This window comes from Balaenoptera acutorostrata, chromosome 6, assembly GCF_949987535.1.
Source record: "Balaenoptera acutorostrata chromosome 6, mBalAcu1.1, whole genome shotgun sequence".
Classification (NCBI taxonomy): Eukaryota; Metazoa; Chordata; class Mammalia; order Artiodactyla; family Balaenopteridae; genus Balaenoptera; species Balaenoptera acutorostrata.
The window spans coordinates 101,012,812-101,028,113 of record NC_080069.1 but is presented as its reverse complement, the minus strand read 5'-3'; the positions used below and the strand labels follow the sequence as shown (position 1 = coordinate 101,028,113).

At 39.3% G+C, this 15,302-nt stretch overlaps 1 protein-coding gene across 1 annotated transcript in view; it reads right to left on the bottom strand.

Annotated features, from left to right (window-relative positions):
* The window catches only part of ELP1 (elongator acetyltransferase complex subunit 1), a 67,808-nt gene that overhangs the window by 18,859 nt on the left and 33,647 nt on the right, over nucleotides 1-15,302 (bottom strand). The window contains exons 25-29 of the mRNA XM_057549235.1: nucleotides 15,154-15,302; nucleotides 14,457-14,580; nucleotides 13,431-13,528; nucleotides 11,756-11,957; nucleotides 9,595-9,656 (exon numbers count right to left, since the gene is read on the bottom strand). Coding sequence (XP_057405218.1) covers nucleotides 9,595-9,656; nucleotides 11,756-11,957; nucleotides 13,431-13,528; nucleotides 14,457-14,580; nucleotides 15,154-15,302 — 635 coding nt within the window. The remainder of the gene's footprint in view (nucleotides 1-9,594; nucleotides 9,657-11,755; nucleotides 11,958-13,430; nucleotides 13,529-14,456; nucleotides 14,581-15,153) is intronic.

Below are 15,302 nucleotides of genomic sequence, written 5' to 3'. Positions count from 1 at the left end.
CTGGAAGAAATGGACAAATTCTTAGAAAGGTATAACCTTCCAAGACTGAACCAGGAAGAAATAGAGAATAAGAACAGACCAATCACAAGGAATGAAATTGAAACTGTGCTTAAAAATCTTCCAACAAACAAAAGTCCAGGACCAGATGGCTTCACAGGTGAATTCTATCAAACATTTAGAGAAGAGCTAACAACCATCCTTCTCAAACTCCTCCAAAAAATTGCAGAGGAAGGAACACTTCCAAACTCATTCTATGAGGCTACCATCACCCTGATGCCAAAACCAGACAAAGATACTACAAAAAAAGAAAATTACAGACCAATATCACTGATGAATATAGATGCAAAAATCCTCAACAAAATACTAGCAAACAGAATCCAACAACACATTAAAAGGATCATACACCACGATCAAGTGGGGTTTATCCCAGGGATGCAAGGATTCTTCAATATACATAAATCAATCAATGTGATACACCATATTAACAAACTGAAGAATAAAAACCATGTGATCATCTCAATAGATGCAGAAAAAGCTTTTGACAAAATTCAACACCCATTTATGATAAAAGCTCTCCAGAAAGTGGGCATAGAGGGAACCTACCTCAACATAATAAAGGCCATATACGACCAACCCACAGCAAACATCATTCTCAATGGTGAAAAACTGAAAGCATTTCCTCTAAGATCAGGAACGAGACAAGCATGTTCACTCTCACCACTATTATTCAACATAGTTTTGGAAGTCCTAGCCATGGCAATAAGAGAAGAAAAAGAAATAAAAGGAATACAAATTGGAACAGAAGAAGTAAAACTGTCACTGTTTGCAGATGACATGATACTATACATAGAGAATCCTAAAACTGCCACCAGAAAACTACTAGAGCTAATCAATGAATTTGGTAAAGTTGCAGGATACAAAATTAATGCACAGAAATCTCTCGCATTCCTATACACTAATGATGAAAAATATGAAAGAGAAATTAAGGAAACATTCCCATTTACCATTGCAAGAAAAAGAATAAAATACCTAGGAATAAACCTACCTAGGGAGACAAAAGACCTGTATGCAGAAAACTATAAGACACTCATGAAAGAAATTAAAGATGATACCAACAGATGGAGAGATATACCATGTTCTTGGATTGGAAGAATCAACATTGTGAAAATGACTGTACTACCCAAAGCAATCTACAGATTCAGTGCAATCCCTATCAAATTACCAATGGCATTTTTTATGGAACTAGAACAAATCATCTTAAAATTTGTATGGAGACACAGAAGACCCCGAATAGCCAAAGCAGTCTTGAGGGAAAAAAACGGAGCTGGAGTAATCAGACTCCCTGACTTCAGACTATACTACAAAGCTACAATAATCAAGACATTATGGTACTGGCACAAAAACAGAAACATAGATCAATGGAACAAGATAGAAAGCCCAGAGATAAACCCATGCACCTATGGTCAACTAATCTATGACAAAGGAGGCAAAGATATACAATGGAGAAAAGACAGTCTCTTCAATAAGTGGTGCTGGGAAAACTGGACAGCTACATGTAAAAGAAGGAAATTAGAACACTCCCTAACACCATACACAAAAATAAACTCAAAATGGATTCGAGACCTAAATGTAAGACCAGACACTATAAAACTCTTAGAGGAAAACATAGGAAGAACACTTTTTGACATAAATCACAGCAAGATCTTTTTTGATCCACCTCCTAGAGTAATGGAAATGAAAACAAAAATAAACAAATGGGACCTAATGAAACTTAAAAGCTTTTGCACAGCAAAGGAAACCATAAACAAGACGAAAAGACAACCCTCAGAATGGGAGAAAATATTTGCAAACGAATCAACGGACAAAGGATTAATCTCCAAAATATATAAACAGCTCATGCAGCTCAATATTAAAGAAACAAACACCCCAATCCAAAAATGGGCAGAAGGCCTAAATAGACATTTCTCCAAAGAAGACATACAGATGGCCACAAAACACATGAAAAGCTGCTCAACATCACTAATTATTAGAGAAATGCAAATGAAAACTACAATGAGGTATCACCTCACACCAGTTAGAATGGGCATCATCAGAAAATCTACAAACAACAAATGCTGGAGAGGGTGTGGAGAAAAGGGAACCCTCTTGCACTGTTGGTGGGAATGTAAATTGAGACAGCCACTATGGAGAACAATATGGAGGTTCCTTAAAAAACTAAAAATAGAATTACCATATGATCCAGCAATCCCACTACTGGGCATATACCCAGAGAAAACCGTAATTCAAAAAGACACATGCACCCCAATGTTCATTGCAGCACTATTTACAATAGCCAGGTCATGGAAGCAACCTAAATGCCCATCGACAGACGAATGGATAAAGAAGTTGTGGTACATATATACAATGGAATATTACTCAGCCATAAAAAGGAACGAAATTCAGTCATTTGTTGAGACGTGGATGGATCTAGAGACTGTCATACAGAGTGAAGTAAGTCAGAAAGAGAAAAACAAATATCGTATATTAACGCATGTATGTGGAACCTAGAAAAATGGTATAGATGAACCAGTTTGCAGGGCAGAAGTTGAGACAAAGATGTAGAGAACAAACGTATGGATACCAAGGGGGGAAAACCGCGGTGGGGTGGGGATGGTGGTGTGCTGAATTGGGCGATTGGGATTGACATGTATACACTGATGTGTATAAAACTGATGACTGATTAAAAAATATATATTGATACAGATAACCCTTATAAACAAAAGCTCTTAAAAAAATTTCTGTGAAAGTGATGATAACCACAATAAACAGCAAAAGGATGAACATGAAGATGTAAAAGAAGACATCAAAATCATAAAATGTGGGGGAGGAGAGTAAGAAAATGTAGATTTTTTTTTTCATTTCCTAGAATGTGTTTGAGCCTATATGACTAGCAGTCTAAGGCAAGCAGATACAGGATGGGGTTAACATAGTGGAAAAACAGGGTAACCACAAATCAAACATATACAATAGATTCAAAAAACCAAAAAGAACATAAGTATAATACAAAAGAGAATCATCGAACCACAAAAGATAAAAAGGGAGAAAGAAAAAATATAAAATCAACAGGAAAACAAGGTTAAAAAGGCAATTAATACATATCTATCAATAATTACCTTAAATGTCAATGGACTAAATGCCCAAATCAAAGACACAGAGTGGCAGACTGAATTAAAAAAACGAGCCTATAATACCTGCCTACAAGAGACCCACTTTAGGGCAAAGAACACACAGAGATTGAAAGTGAGGGGATGGAAATAGATATTTCATGCAAACAGAAATGACAAGAAAAGTGGGAGTCACAACACTCATATCAGACAAAATAGACTTTAAAACAAAGTCCATAAAGAAGGATAAAGACGGACACTATATAATGGTAAAAGGATCAACACAAGAAGAGGATTTTACACTCGTCAACATATATTCACCTAATATAGGAGCACCCAAATACACAAAACAAATACTAACAGACATAAAGGGAGAAACTGACAGGAATACAATAATAGTAGGAGACTTTAACACCCAACTCATATCAATGGACAGATCTTCTAGACAGAAAATCAATAAGGCAACAGAGATCCTAAATGATACAATAGAACAGTTAGACTTAATTGATATTTTCAGGACATTACATCCAAAAAAACCCGTAATACACATTCTTTTCAAGTGCACATGAAACATTCTCTAGGACTGACAACATACTAGGGCACAAAACAAGCCTCAACAAATTTCAGAGTATAGACGTTATCTCAAGGATCTTTTCTGACCACAATGGCATGAAAGTAGAAATCAACCACAGAAAAAGAAATGAGGAAAAAAATGAATACATGAAGACTAGACAACATGCTACTAAAAAACCAACAGGTCAATGATGAAATCAAAGAGGAAATTAAAAAATACCTTGAAACAAATGACAATGAAAACACAACCATACAAAATCTATGGGATGCAGCAAAACCAGTTCTTAGAGGGAAGTTCATAGTGATACAGGCCTTACTCAAAAAACAAGAAAAAGGCTTCCCTGGTGGCGCAGTGGTTGAGAGTCTGCCTGCCGGTGCAGGGCACACGGGTTCGAGCCCTGGCCTGGGAGGATCCCACATGCCGCGGAGCAACTGGGCCCGTGAGCCACAACTACTGAGCCTGCGCGTCTGGAGCCTGCGCTCCGCAACAAGAGAGGCCGCGATAGTGAGAGCCCCGCGCACCGCAATGAAAAGTGGCCCCCACTTGCCGCAACTAGAGAAAACCCTCGCACAGAAACGAAGACCCAACACAAAACAAAAATAAATAAATAAATAAATAAATAAAAACAAGAAAAATCTCAAATAAACAACCTAACCAACCACTTAAAAGAGTTACAAAAAGAAGAACAAATAAAAGAATTACAAAAAGTAATTCATGAAGTAATACATGAATTACATGAAGTCAGCAGAAGGAAGGAATTAATAAAAATCAGGGAGGAAATAAAATAGATTTAAAAAACAATAGAAAAAAATCAATAAAACAAAGAGCTTGTTCTTTTAAAGGGTAAACAAGATTGACAAGCCTCTGGCGAGACTCACCAAGAAGAAAAGAGAGAGAACCCAAATAAACAAAATAAGAAATGAAAAAAGAGACATGACAACTGATACTGCACAAATACAAAAAACCATAAGGGAATACTATGAACAATTATATGCCAACAAATTGACCATCTAGAAGAAACGGACAAGTTTCTAGAAACATAGAACCCACCAAAACTGAATCAAGAAGAAACAGACAATTTGAAAAACCAATCACTAGAGGTGAAATACAGTCTGTAATTTAAAAAACTCCCTACAAACAAAAGTCCAGGACCAGATGGCTTCACAGGTGAATTCTACCAAACATAAAAAGAAGAACTTATACCGATCCTTCTCAAACTCTTCCAAAAAACTGAAGAGTGTGGAACACTCTCAAAGACATTCTATGAAGCTGCCATCATCCTGCTACCAAAACTGGACAAAGACACCACCAAAAAAGAAAATTTCAGGCCAATATCTTTGATGAATACAGAGGCAGAAATTCTCAACAAAGTGTTAGCAAACTGAATCCAACAACACATAAAAAAGATCATACACCACGACCAAGTGAGATTCATCCCAAGTTCCCATGGATGGTTCAACGTACACAAGTCAATCAGTGTGATACACCACATCAACAAAAGGCAAGACAAAAACCACACGACCATCTCAATAGATGCAGAAAAAGCATTTGACAAAATTCAACATCCATTCATGTTAAAACCCCTTTCCAAAGTGGGTACAGAGGGAACATATCTCAACATAATAAAAGCTATTTATGACAAACCCACAGGCAATATAATACTCAATGGTGAAAAGCTGAAAGGCTTCCTGCTAAAATCTGGAACTAGACAAGGATGCCCACTCACACCATTTCTATTCACCATCGTATTGAAAGGCCTAACCACAGCAATCAGACAATAAGAAATAAAAGGTATCTAAATTGGAAGGGAAGAGGTAAAACTGTCATTATATGCACATAACATGATCCTATATATAGAAAACCCTAAATACACCCCACAAAAACTACTAGAACTGATAAACGAATTCAGCAAGGTAGCAGGATACAAGATTAACATACAGAAATCAGCTGCATTTCTTTACACTAACAATGAAATATCAGAAAGAAAATGTAAAAAAACAATATCTTTCAAAATCACAGCCCCCAAAATAAAATACTTTGGAATAAACCTGACCAAGGAGGTGAAACACTTATATGCTAAGAACTATAAAACATTAAGAAAGATATCTGAAGATGACTCAAAGATATGGAAAGAAATCCCATGCTCTTGGATTGAAAGAATTAGTATTGTTAAAATGGCCATACTACTGAAAGCAATCTACAGATTTAATGCAATCCCTATCAAATGACCCATGGCATCTTTCACAGAACTAGAACAAATAATTGTAAAATTTATATGGAACCACAAAAGACCCAGAATTACCAAAGCAATCCTGAGGAAAAAGAACAAAGCAGGAGGCATAACCTTCTCAGACTTCAGACATACTACAGAAATCAAATCAGCATGGTATTGGCACAAAAACAGACAAATGGATCAATGGAACGGAATACATAGCCCAGAAATAAATACACACAACTACCGTCAATCTTCGACAAAAAAGTCAAAAATATATAATGTGAAAAAGTCTCTTTAGCAAGTGGTGTCAGAAAAGTTGGACAGCCACATGTACATTGATGAAGTTGAAACACACCCTACACAAAATAACCTCAAAACGGCTTAAAGACTTAAACATAAGACATGACACCATAAAACTCCTAGAAGAGATCCCAGGCAAAACATTCTCTGACATAAATCGTACCAATGTTTTCTTAGGTCACTCTTCGAAGGCAATGGAAATAAAAACAAAAATAAACAAATGGGACCTTGTCAAACTTACAAGCTTTTGCACAGCAAAGGAAACCCTAAACAAAACGAAAAAACAACATATGGAATGGCAGAAAATATTTGCAAATGATGTGACGGACAAGGGCTTAATTTCCAAAATATATAAACAGCTCATACAACTCAACAACAAAAAAACAAACAACCCAATCAAAAAATGGGCAGAAGACATAGACATTTCTCTAAAGAATACATACAGATGGCCAATAGGCACATGGAAAGATGCTCAACATCATTCATTATTAGAGAAATGCAAATCAAAACTACAATAACGTACCACCTCACACAGGTCAGAATAGCCATCATTAAAAACTATAAAATAACAAATGCTGGAGAGGATGTGGAGAAAAGGGAACCCTCCTACACCACTGATGGGAATGTAAGTTGGTGCGGCTGCTATGGAAAACAGTATGAAGGTTCCTCAGAAAACTAAAAATAGAATTACCATATGAGCCAGCAATCCCACTCCTGGGCATATATCCAGACAAAACTGTAATCCAAAAAGATACATGTACCCCTATGTTCATAGCAGCACTATTCACAATAGCCAGGACATGGAAACAGTCTTAATGTCCATCACCAACTGATGAATGGATAAAGAAGATGTGGTACATATATACAGTGGAATGCTACTCAGCCATGTAAAAGAACAATGGTATTTGCAGCAACAAGAGATTATCATACTAAGTGAAGAAAGTCTGAAAGACAAATACCACATGATGTCACTTATATGTGGAGTCTAAAATATGACACAAATGAACCTATGTACGAAACAGAAACAGACTCACACTCATAGAGAACAGACTTATTTCCAAGGGGGAAGAGGGTGGGGGAGGGATCGAGTGGGAGGTTGGGGTGAGCAGATGTAAGCTATCATATATGGAATGGATAAACAACAAGGTCCTACTGTACAGCCCAGAGAAGTATATATTCAGTATCCTATGATAAACCATAATGGAAAATAATATATAATATATAAAAACGAATGTATATATATGTACAGCCGAATCACTTTGCTGTATAGCAGAAATTAACACAACATTGTAAATAAACTATTATCCTTCAATTAAAAAAAAGAAAACATCAATACAATTCACCCTATCACTGGTCTAAAAACAAAACAGAAAACATCTTAGTTTAAGAGGCAGTCAGCAAAATTCAATATCCGTTCATGATAAAAACTCTCAGAACCAGAAATAAAAGGGAATTTCCTCAACACAAGTGAGCTAGGATTGGCAAATTTTTTCTGTAAAAGGCTAGAGAGTTAATATTTTAGGCTTTCTGGGACTTTCTTCCAGACTGTCTCTGTCACAACTCTTCAACTCTGTGGTTTTAAGTGCAAAAGCAGCCACAGACAATGGGTAAACAAATGGTGGGGCTATGTTCCAATAAAACTTTATTTACAAAACAGGTGGCCAACGAGATTTGGCCCACAGGCTATAGTTTGCCAACTCCAACAACAGCCCTCCCAGTTTCTCACACCTATTAAACTCACAAAAAAGCTAGCAAACATCACACTTAGGGTGAAAGACTGAATTTCTCCAGCTAATATCACTCACTGTACACAAGGCCAAGAGTTCAAAACTCTATAGGGATCCATACTTAGGGAGATTCCTACACTTTTGTGAGTTTTTACCTCTAGAAGCCCTACCAGAACTTCTCACAGTGACTATGTACTTCCAGCAGGGGCAAGGGAAAAGCAGACATTTGAAAATACTGATCTTCTTAACAAGACCTGCACTCAAATGATTTTGGCAGAGCCTAATCGAAGTAGGTTTTACCAGGGCCTAACCAATGTGGAGGCAGAGAAATACCCAACTCCAGCCCCCTCTAACCTTCCTGTCCTACCTAATGAGTGAAAACAAACTGAGAAGCACTGGTGAAGTTCACAGTTGAGGTACATGCTCACTTAAAGACTGCCAGCTAATCACACGACTACAGAACACTTCTCCTACCCAACCCCCAGCCTCATCACCATATCACTAAAGACCTATTTATCAAATTTGCTTTTCCCAGTATATCACACACATCAGGCTTTTGACAGAAAATTACAAGGCACGCAAAAGGGATTAAAAAACAGTTTGAAGAGTCAGAGCAAGCATCAGAATACGACTCTGATATGGCAGGGATGTTGAGATTGTGAGGCTGGGAACTTAAAATCAGTATAATAAATATGATAACACCTCTAATGGAAAAAACAGACAACGTGCAAGAACAGATGGGTCATGTAAGCAGAGAGTTGGAAATTCTAAGAAAGAATCAAAAAGAAATGTTAGAAATCAAAAGCAGGCATCTTATCCATTTAATTAACCATCTTAGGTAGGATATATCTTCATGTTTTCAGCTCAATCACCCAACATACTTTCTTTCCAGGATCTAATGATATCACATTTTAGTTACCTTCTTTCACTCACTCTTATTACATGAAAGACAATGAAGTATTTTAAAAGCACAATTTTGTTATGCAGGTGTGCCCACTAGTGACAACTGTAACAAACACTTTTTCATCAAAGGCCAAAACCCTAGAAGGCAGGAATCCCTGGTATTAATTGTGTACCTGTGTCCTGTTAATAAGTCTGTGACAGTGCATAGGCTTTATTATTTTCATAATAAATCCTAGAATTCTATCAAAAGCTGGTGTAGGTACTTATCTTTATAATCTGGTGGAAAACTGGAACCCATCAAGCTGCCTGAGGTAAAAGAGACGTTTCCAACAGAAAGAACGGGAATGAAAGCCAAAAAAGGGTGTAACGCTCCATCACTTTGGTTGAGAACGGTCTTTTCTCATCGTTTCTACTTTGGCAAGTTAATATAAAAGGTATAACTTCCTTCAGATTTAATTTATACTCTCTACCAAGGTCAAGCCACTAGTGCATATTATAATAGAGTTCTTTGGTATTCTACCTCACAGCAAGTCTAATTACTTAGAGATATACTGAATTTAGATTTCCAAGTCAAGTCAGCAAGATGGGAGACCCTCAGGGGAAATACTATCTCTGGATTTCCTAAATACCCACAGTTCCTTTAAGTTTCATGATCACTAAGGTACGAGTGGGAAGCCCTTGCTTGTTGATTGGGGGTGGGGAGGGGGTGTGGACAGGAGGCACTGAGTTTACCTGGGCGTACTGTTCCAAAACTGTGGCTGCGTCGCCGTGCTTCCTCTGCTCAGCTAGCTTTCCTGCAAAGACAATAAGCATCTGAGCACAGTCGGCTTACTAAGAACGGTATTCCCAAAACTCAAGTTGACACGGTTTTTGGTGGTACTATTTAAATCAAAATGGTCTCCTACAAATTGGAGATTGAGCTCTACAGAGTATACATTCAAAGTGAACTGCTTTAAAATAGCATTTTCCAGAGTGTTCCCCAAGACCGTTCAAAGGATCATAAAAGGCAGGACCAAGACACCATTCTCAGGTCAAGTACATTTGTGAAGCACTGGGTAAAATAGAGATAAGCGTTCTTTTGCTGAAATGCTTCATCAATATGTCTTTATTGTGTATCAAACTATATACTTTGTGAATTTCTATGAGAGAGACAGGCAGGAATACCATGGGGTCCTATCTTAAATGGCAGTTACAATCAAAATTTAGCATGGGATTATAGTCAAAATCAGTCATGAAAAATGCTTACAAACGCACACATATGGGAAACTGACCTAGCATCTCTCACTGATCCATTTTTTCCTCTAATAGGAAGAGGCTGCTGTTTCTTTGGTTGAGCACTAGGTGGGGGTAGTTGGCTTATGTCAGGGGTCTTGCAGTATCTTCAGATCTGAGACTCATTCTCAAACCAGTTGAGATAATTACACTATGAGAGGCACACAGAACCCAGAGTTAACTAATTAACTAAGGGGCTGGCAGAGTCACGTCTCCCATTTCATGCTAACTCCAGGGCATATTATCACTGACAAAACCAGGAAGAGTCACCTCCACTGTTTAAATAGCTATCTTTTCTTTCTTTTGGTGACTTGTGTAAACTGCCTAAGTTAAATGTACACATGAAGTGACTCCACCTTGTAACATTTCTCAAAAATCTTTGACCACTGTCTTCTCCACCTTTTTCTGCTAAGCATCTGGGAGAACTAGGTGCACTCCATTATAAGGCATGACAAACAGCAAGCTAAGAGTTGAAAAGAATGTAAGAGAAGATAACACACACCAAGAACAGAACTAGAAAATCTAAACTACAAATAACAAGTTTCTAGAGCAGAAGTATCAACAGAGCCAGAATGAAGAGTTAATAAGACTCAAATAAGGACTTCTCGATACTTGTAAAAAGAGTTCAGCTTGGAAATTGAAAGGGCTTATAGAAGAGTCCACAGATCTAATAACCAGAAAATGCCAGAAAAAGAAAAGTGATAATCTCACACATTTTTATAATCCCAAAGGAAAAAAAACAATGTGAATTTACTAAAGAGAATATGTACATACATTTAACAGGATATAGTTTGGATATTTTTTCAGGACTGCTTTTTATGGGGAGATCATAACAATATTTACAAGACTCTTGAAAAGGTAGGGGGAAAATATACCAGCCACTCACTCACTTCAAGCACAGCTGAGAGGGCCAGAGCCCCACCCGTCTCTTCTCCCAGGCACTCTGGGAATGCCACTCCACTCTGAGAAATCAGACTGTGGAATAACCTCACCTCCGGTTCAGTCAATCCCTAGATCCTGATACAGCTAAACTGCCTTTGCTTTCACACTGCTTATACATTTGGCTTCATTTTCTGAACATTGCTATTATGGTTTCCAATGATCTACTGTCTATATTTGAACGGTCCCACCCCAAAATTCATCTTTACATTCTCACAGGGCACATTGCTACCCAGCTACACTGTACTAGGTGTACCTGTCAAATGTGAGTTTGGTGAATGAGGTAGAGAAAAGTGTCAGCTAGGTCATTTCCAACTTTGAGTGTTCTCTCACGATTCCAGCTTTTCCCCTTCCCGAGGACTGGAATACAGATGTGGAGAAAATCCACCTTCAACTCTCTGCCTAAGAGATGGCAGATCCGCACCACGGGAGGACTTGTCAGTGCCATGAGAGAAACAAGTAAAGTGCTTTCTTTATCGTGCCACTGTATTTGGGGAACTCTCGTAGCAGTTCAGCTTTTACTCTACCTAGTAAGCCATTCCAAATTAACCTTTACCAGTGCACATGACAGTGCACCAAGGCATGCTGCCACCTGACACGTGTCTGCAAAACTGCCAAACAAAACCACAGAGACAAAAGGCCATTAGAGAAGTTATCTGGGAGAACCTAATGGCGTGTTTACCTGCCAGAGTTCTGCCCAGGCCAGCCAGCTGGTCTTTGGTCAAGTGAAGCTGGGCTGCCACACAGAGAGCTTGCTGCCAACTGCCACAAGCCAGAAAGGCACTGAGAGCTTTCTCGTGGGCACCACAGCGGGCAAACACGAGCCCTGCTGGCTCACAGAGGTGCTCCTGCAGCAGGTGTTCCCCGTAAGCAATGCTGATGTCCTGGGACAGGAAGAGACAAAGGGTTGGTGAGGAGAGGTGATAACTGTTCTTAAAATCTCCAAGGTAGGCTGCCTCGGTCATTATACTTGAATCTCCCTGGAATGACTTACAAACCCCTGTGGATGACCAGTGAATTCAATCTGTCTTCCATTCAAAACCTTACTGAGGACGTGCCACGCATTCATCCCACAAATGATTACCGAGTACTATTCAGGGCAGTGGGAGTAACACAGCAAAGCGAAAAATAAAGCCAAACAAAGCAAAAACAAACACAAAAAATAAACAGTAACAAGAACCACTCCCAAGTTCCTGCTCTTGTGGGGAAAGAGTACGGACTTACAAACACACTATGGTCGACAGCATAATGGCAGATAGTGGTAAAGGGACAGGGCGATGGGAGTGCTATTTCAGAGGGCTGTGAGGAGAAGAAGCCATGTGAAGAGTTACGGACAGTATTCCACGCCAAGAGCACAGAAAGCACCATGGCCATCGGGCAGGAATGGGTATGGAACGCACAGGAAAGAATAACAAGAAGGCTGGTATGACTGAAGCACAGAGAGCACAGGAGATGAACAGATAAGGCAAATGAGAGCAAAGAGGCAGGCTTTGGCCAAATTCTCTATTCCCCAGGCTCAGTATTAGGCAGAGAAACAGAGGGACGTAACACGGGGTCCCTGCCATTAAGGAAACCCACAGCCTGGTGGGGCAATAAATCAGTAAATAGCAGATTGATAAATGCCATCCCCAAGGTAAGATCAAGGTGCTCTGGGAGCTCAGTGTTTGGCACCTCAGCCAGGAACGGCTTTCTGGCAGAGGAGACCCGAGAGTTTAGAAGGACAGGAGGGCTAAAGGAAGGGGAGGTAGAGGGCTGGCAGAGGCAGCTGATGCTAAAGAAGCAGGCAGGGGCCAGATCACAGAAAGACGTGTGCAATTTGTGGACAAACTGAAAATGGTGGTGATGATGGCACGGGCTGCATATCCCAGGTCGGCCCCCTCACGTCCCAGGGCCTCAGGCAAGGTGGCTCCTCATTTGAAAGTTGTGCACAACACCTACCAGGTTGTTGTAAGAATTATAATACATTTAGCGGATAAGCAAAGTATCTGCATATGAGAAAAGCTAAACACATGTTTGTTCAAACAAATGAACCAAACTTTATGCAGAAATATATGGGAAAGATCAGCACTGTTCAGGATGATCGTGAGGTTCGGCTGGAGGAGGGGCAGGATGGAAGCTGCCCTGGTATTCCCGAGGAGGATCCAGAGACAACGCCTAGGTTTCTAGCCTGGGCAAGTTCTTCAGAAGAGGAACAGGTCAGGGCCTTTCTCCCAGATAAGAAGTTCAAGATGAGGCTAATTAGTCTGAAGATAATAAACCTTGAAACCAAGGACAGTGTCAGGGACTCAGGAGCCTCATCCTTTTCCAACTAAAGCACAAAGCAAAATCAGGAGAGCCTCATTTCACATGCTACACACCTTGTACTGCTGCGAGTTTGGTGGATATAACTTCAGAGCTTCGTTATACAAGGTTTTATCTTTTATTAAGTTTAAGCATTCTGGGAAGTACTCCGGTCCTACAGGAATAAGAATCATACACACAGAAGCTTGAGACTTGGGAAGCATAATGGATTTCATTTCTACCAATGGTCCCTACATAAAATCAACAAGGGACCTTTTTAAGACCTGCATAATTAGAGTATCTGGAGAACGGGAATGCAGGAGTGTGAGCTTTAATGAGCACCACTGCAGATTCTGAGGTATGAGAAGCACCAATTGGAACCAGAGTTCTACTTAAAAGGAATCTTACACTACCCCTGATGAATGACCATCCAGCCCAGTGTTTGCTCAGCCTCCTTAGTAAGAATCACCTGGGGAGCTTATTAACCATACACATGCCTGAGTCCCGTCCCAGCCCAGCTGAACCAGATTCTCCAAGGAAGCCAGAAGCTGAATGCTTAACAAGCACCCCAGGTGACTCTTCCTTGTCCCCGTCTCAGCCCTTAGGAAAGAGTCATAACTGCTGAAGCCTGAGGCTCCAGTACTGGTCAGGGATGGGGTGAAGCAGAACACCCGGCATCGTGCCGCTTCGACTCCATATCACTGCCAGTTAAAACTGTGTCAGGGCACTGCCAGTAGGCATGGCCACTCAACTCAGACAAGCTGGGTTTCCTTCAGGTGTCTGCAAACACCACGAGAAGAGTGAATTATCAACCAATTTTGATTTTAAGACACTGAAGTGAATTTCGAGGATGATCACTCTTGACTCAAAAGCATCTGCTCTATCTTCTGAGCTATGGCGCTCCTCCCGTTCATTCAAAGACAGTTGCTGTACCTTCAGCTTTTCAAAACATATGATAAAAATAAGGTGCACGTATGTAACTGTTAACATTTTCAGGTGTAGAAATTGAAATCAGTCTGTCTAACATTTGATTACAATTTATACCCTCCCCAGTTCCAAAGAATATTTTAAGTAGAAATAAACATACTAACCCTCACACTTACCACATTTGCTGAGGTGGCCAATGGCTTTTTCATACCGTTTCAAATATTTGTCTATAGTGAACCGCTGATAATTCGTTTCCATTTTCTTAAGTGTATTTAGAAATGGAAGGTATTCTTTGGGATCCTAAAAATTTAAAAAAAAATTTTTTAAAGGATAATTTTATTGCTTGTGATTATATTACTTATAAAAATAAACATATAATAATTATAGCCATGAAACAAAAGCTACATCATTTTTAAAATATGTAGTGTATTAATATATTAATTACATATAAAACCAAACTACATAAAACCACTTTTGGTAAAAATCCCTTAACATATGGGCATATTCTCCAGGTTCCCAATTTCCACTGGAAAAAGAAGCTACATGATAGAACTGGACTGGAATATGAATCATTTATTATATTTCCTTTATAAGAGAAGAATTTGTTCACACTTATGCCTGTAAGCTTAAAAATAACCCAGTAATTTTATTTCAATTGCTCAACCTAGCAATCAAAACACTTTGGTAAGCCCAGAACAGCGACAGAGAATGAGCTTGGAAGCATGGGCCCTGGAGACTCACAGATCTGCCTTGAGGCCTGTCCTCACAGCCTTAACATCAGACCAAACACTGCACCGTCAGGAGCACTGTTTCACACCACCATGTTCGCATAAACAAAGATGAGAAATATATCTAAGTAGGAACTCCACATACCTTCTGTGACTTCTCAGCTACCATGAGGACCAAATCAAAGTCATAGGTCCCAAGAGAATGATCATATAACTCATTAACATCTACAAGAAGCAGCAAATACTTCAGGGCCTCTTCAGCACTCACAGCATCAGGAACAGGTGCAGCACTTC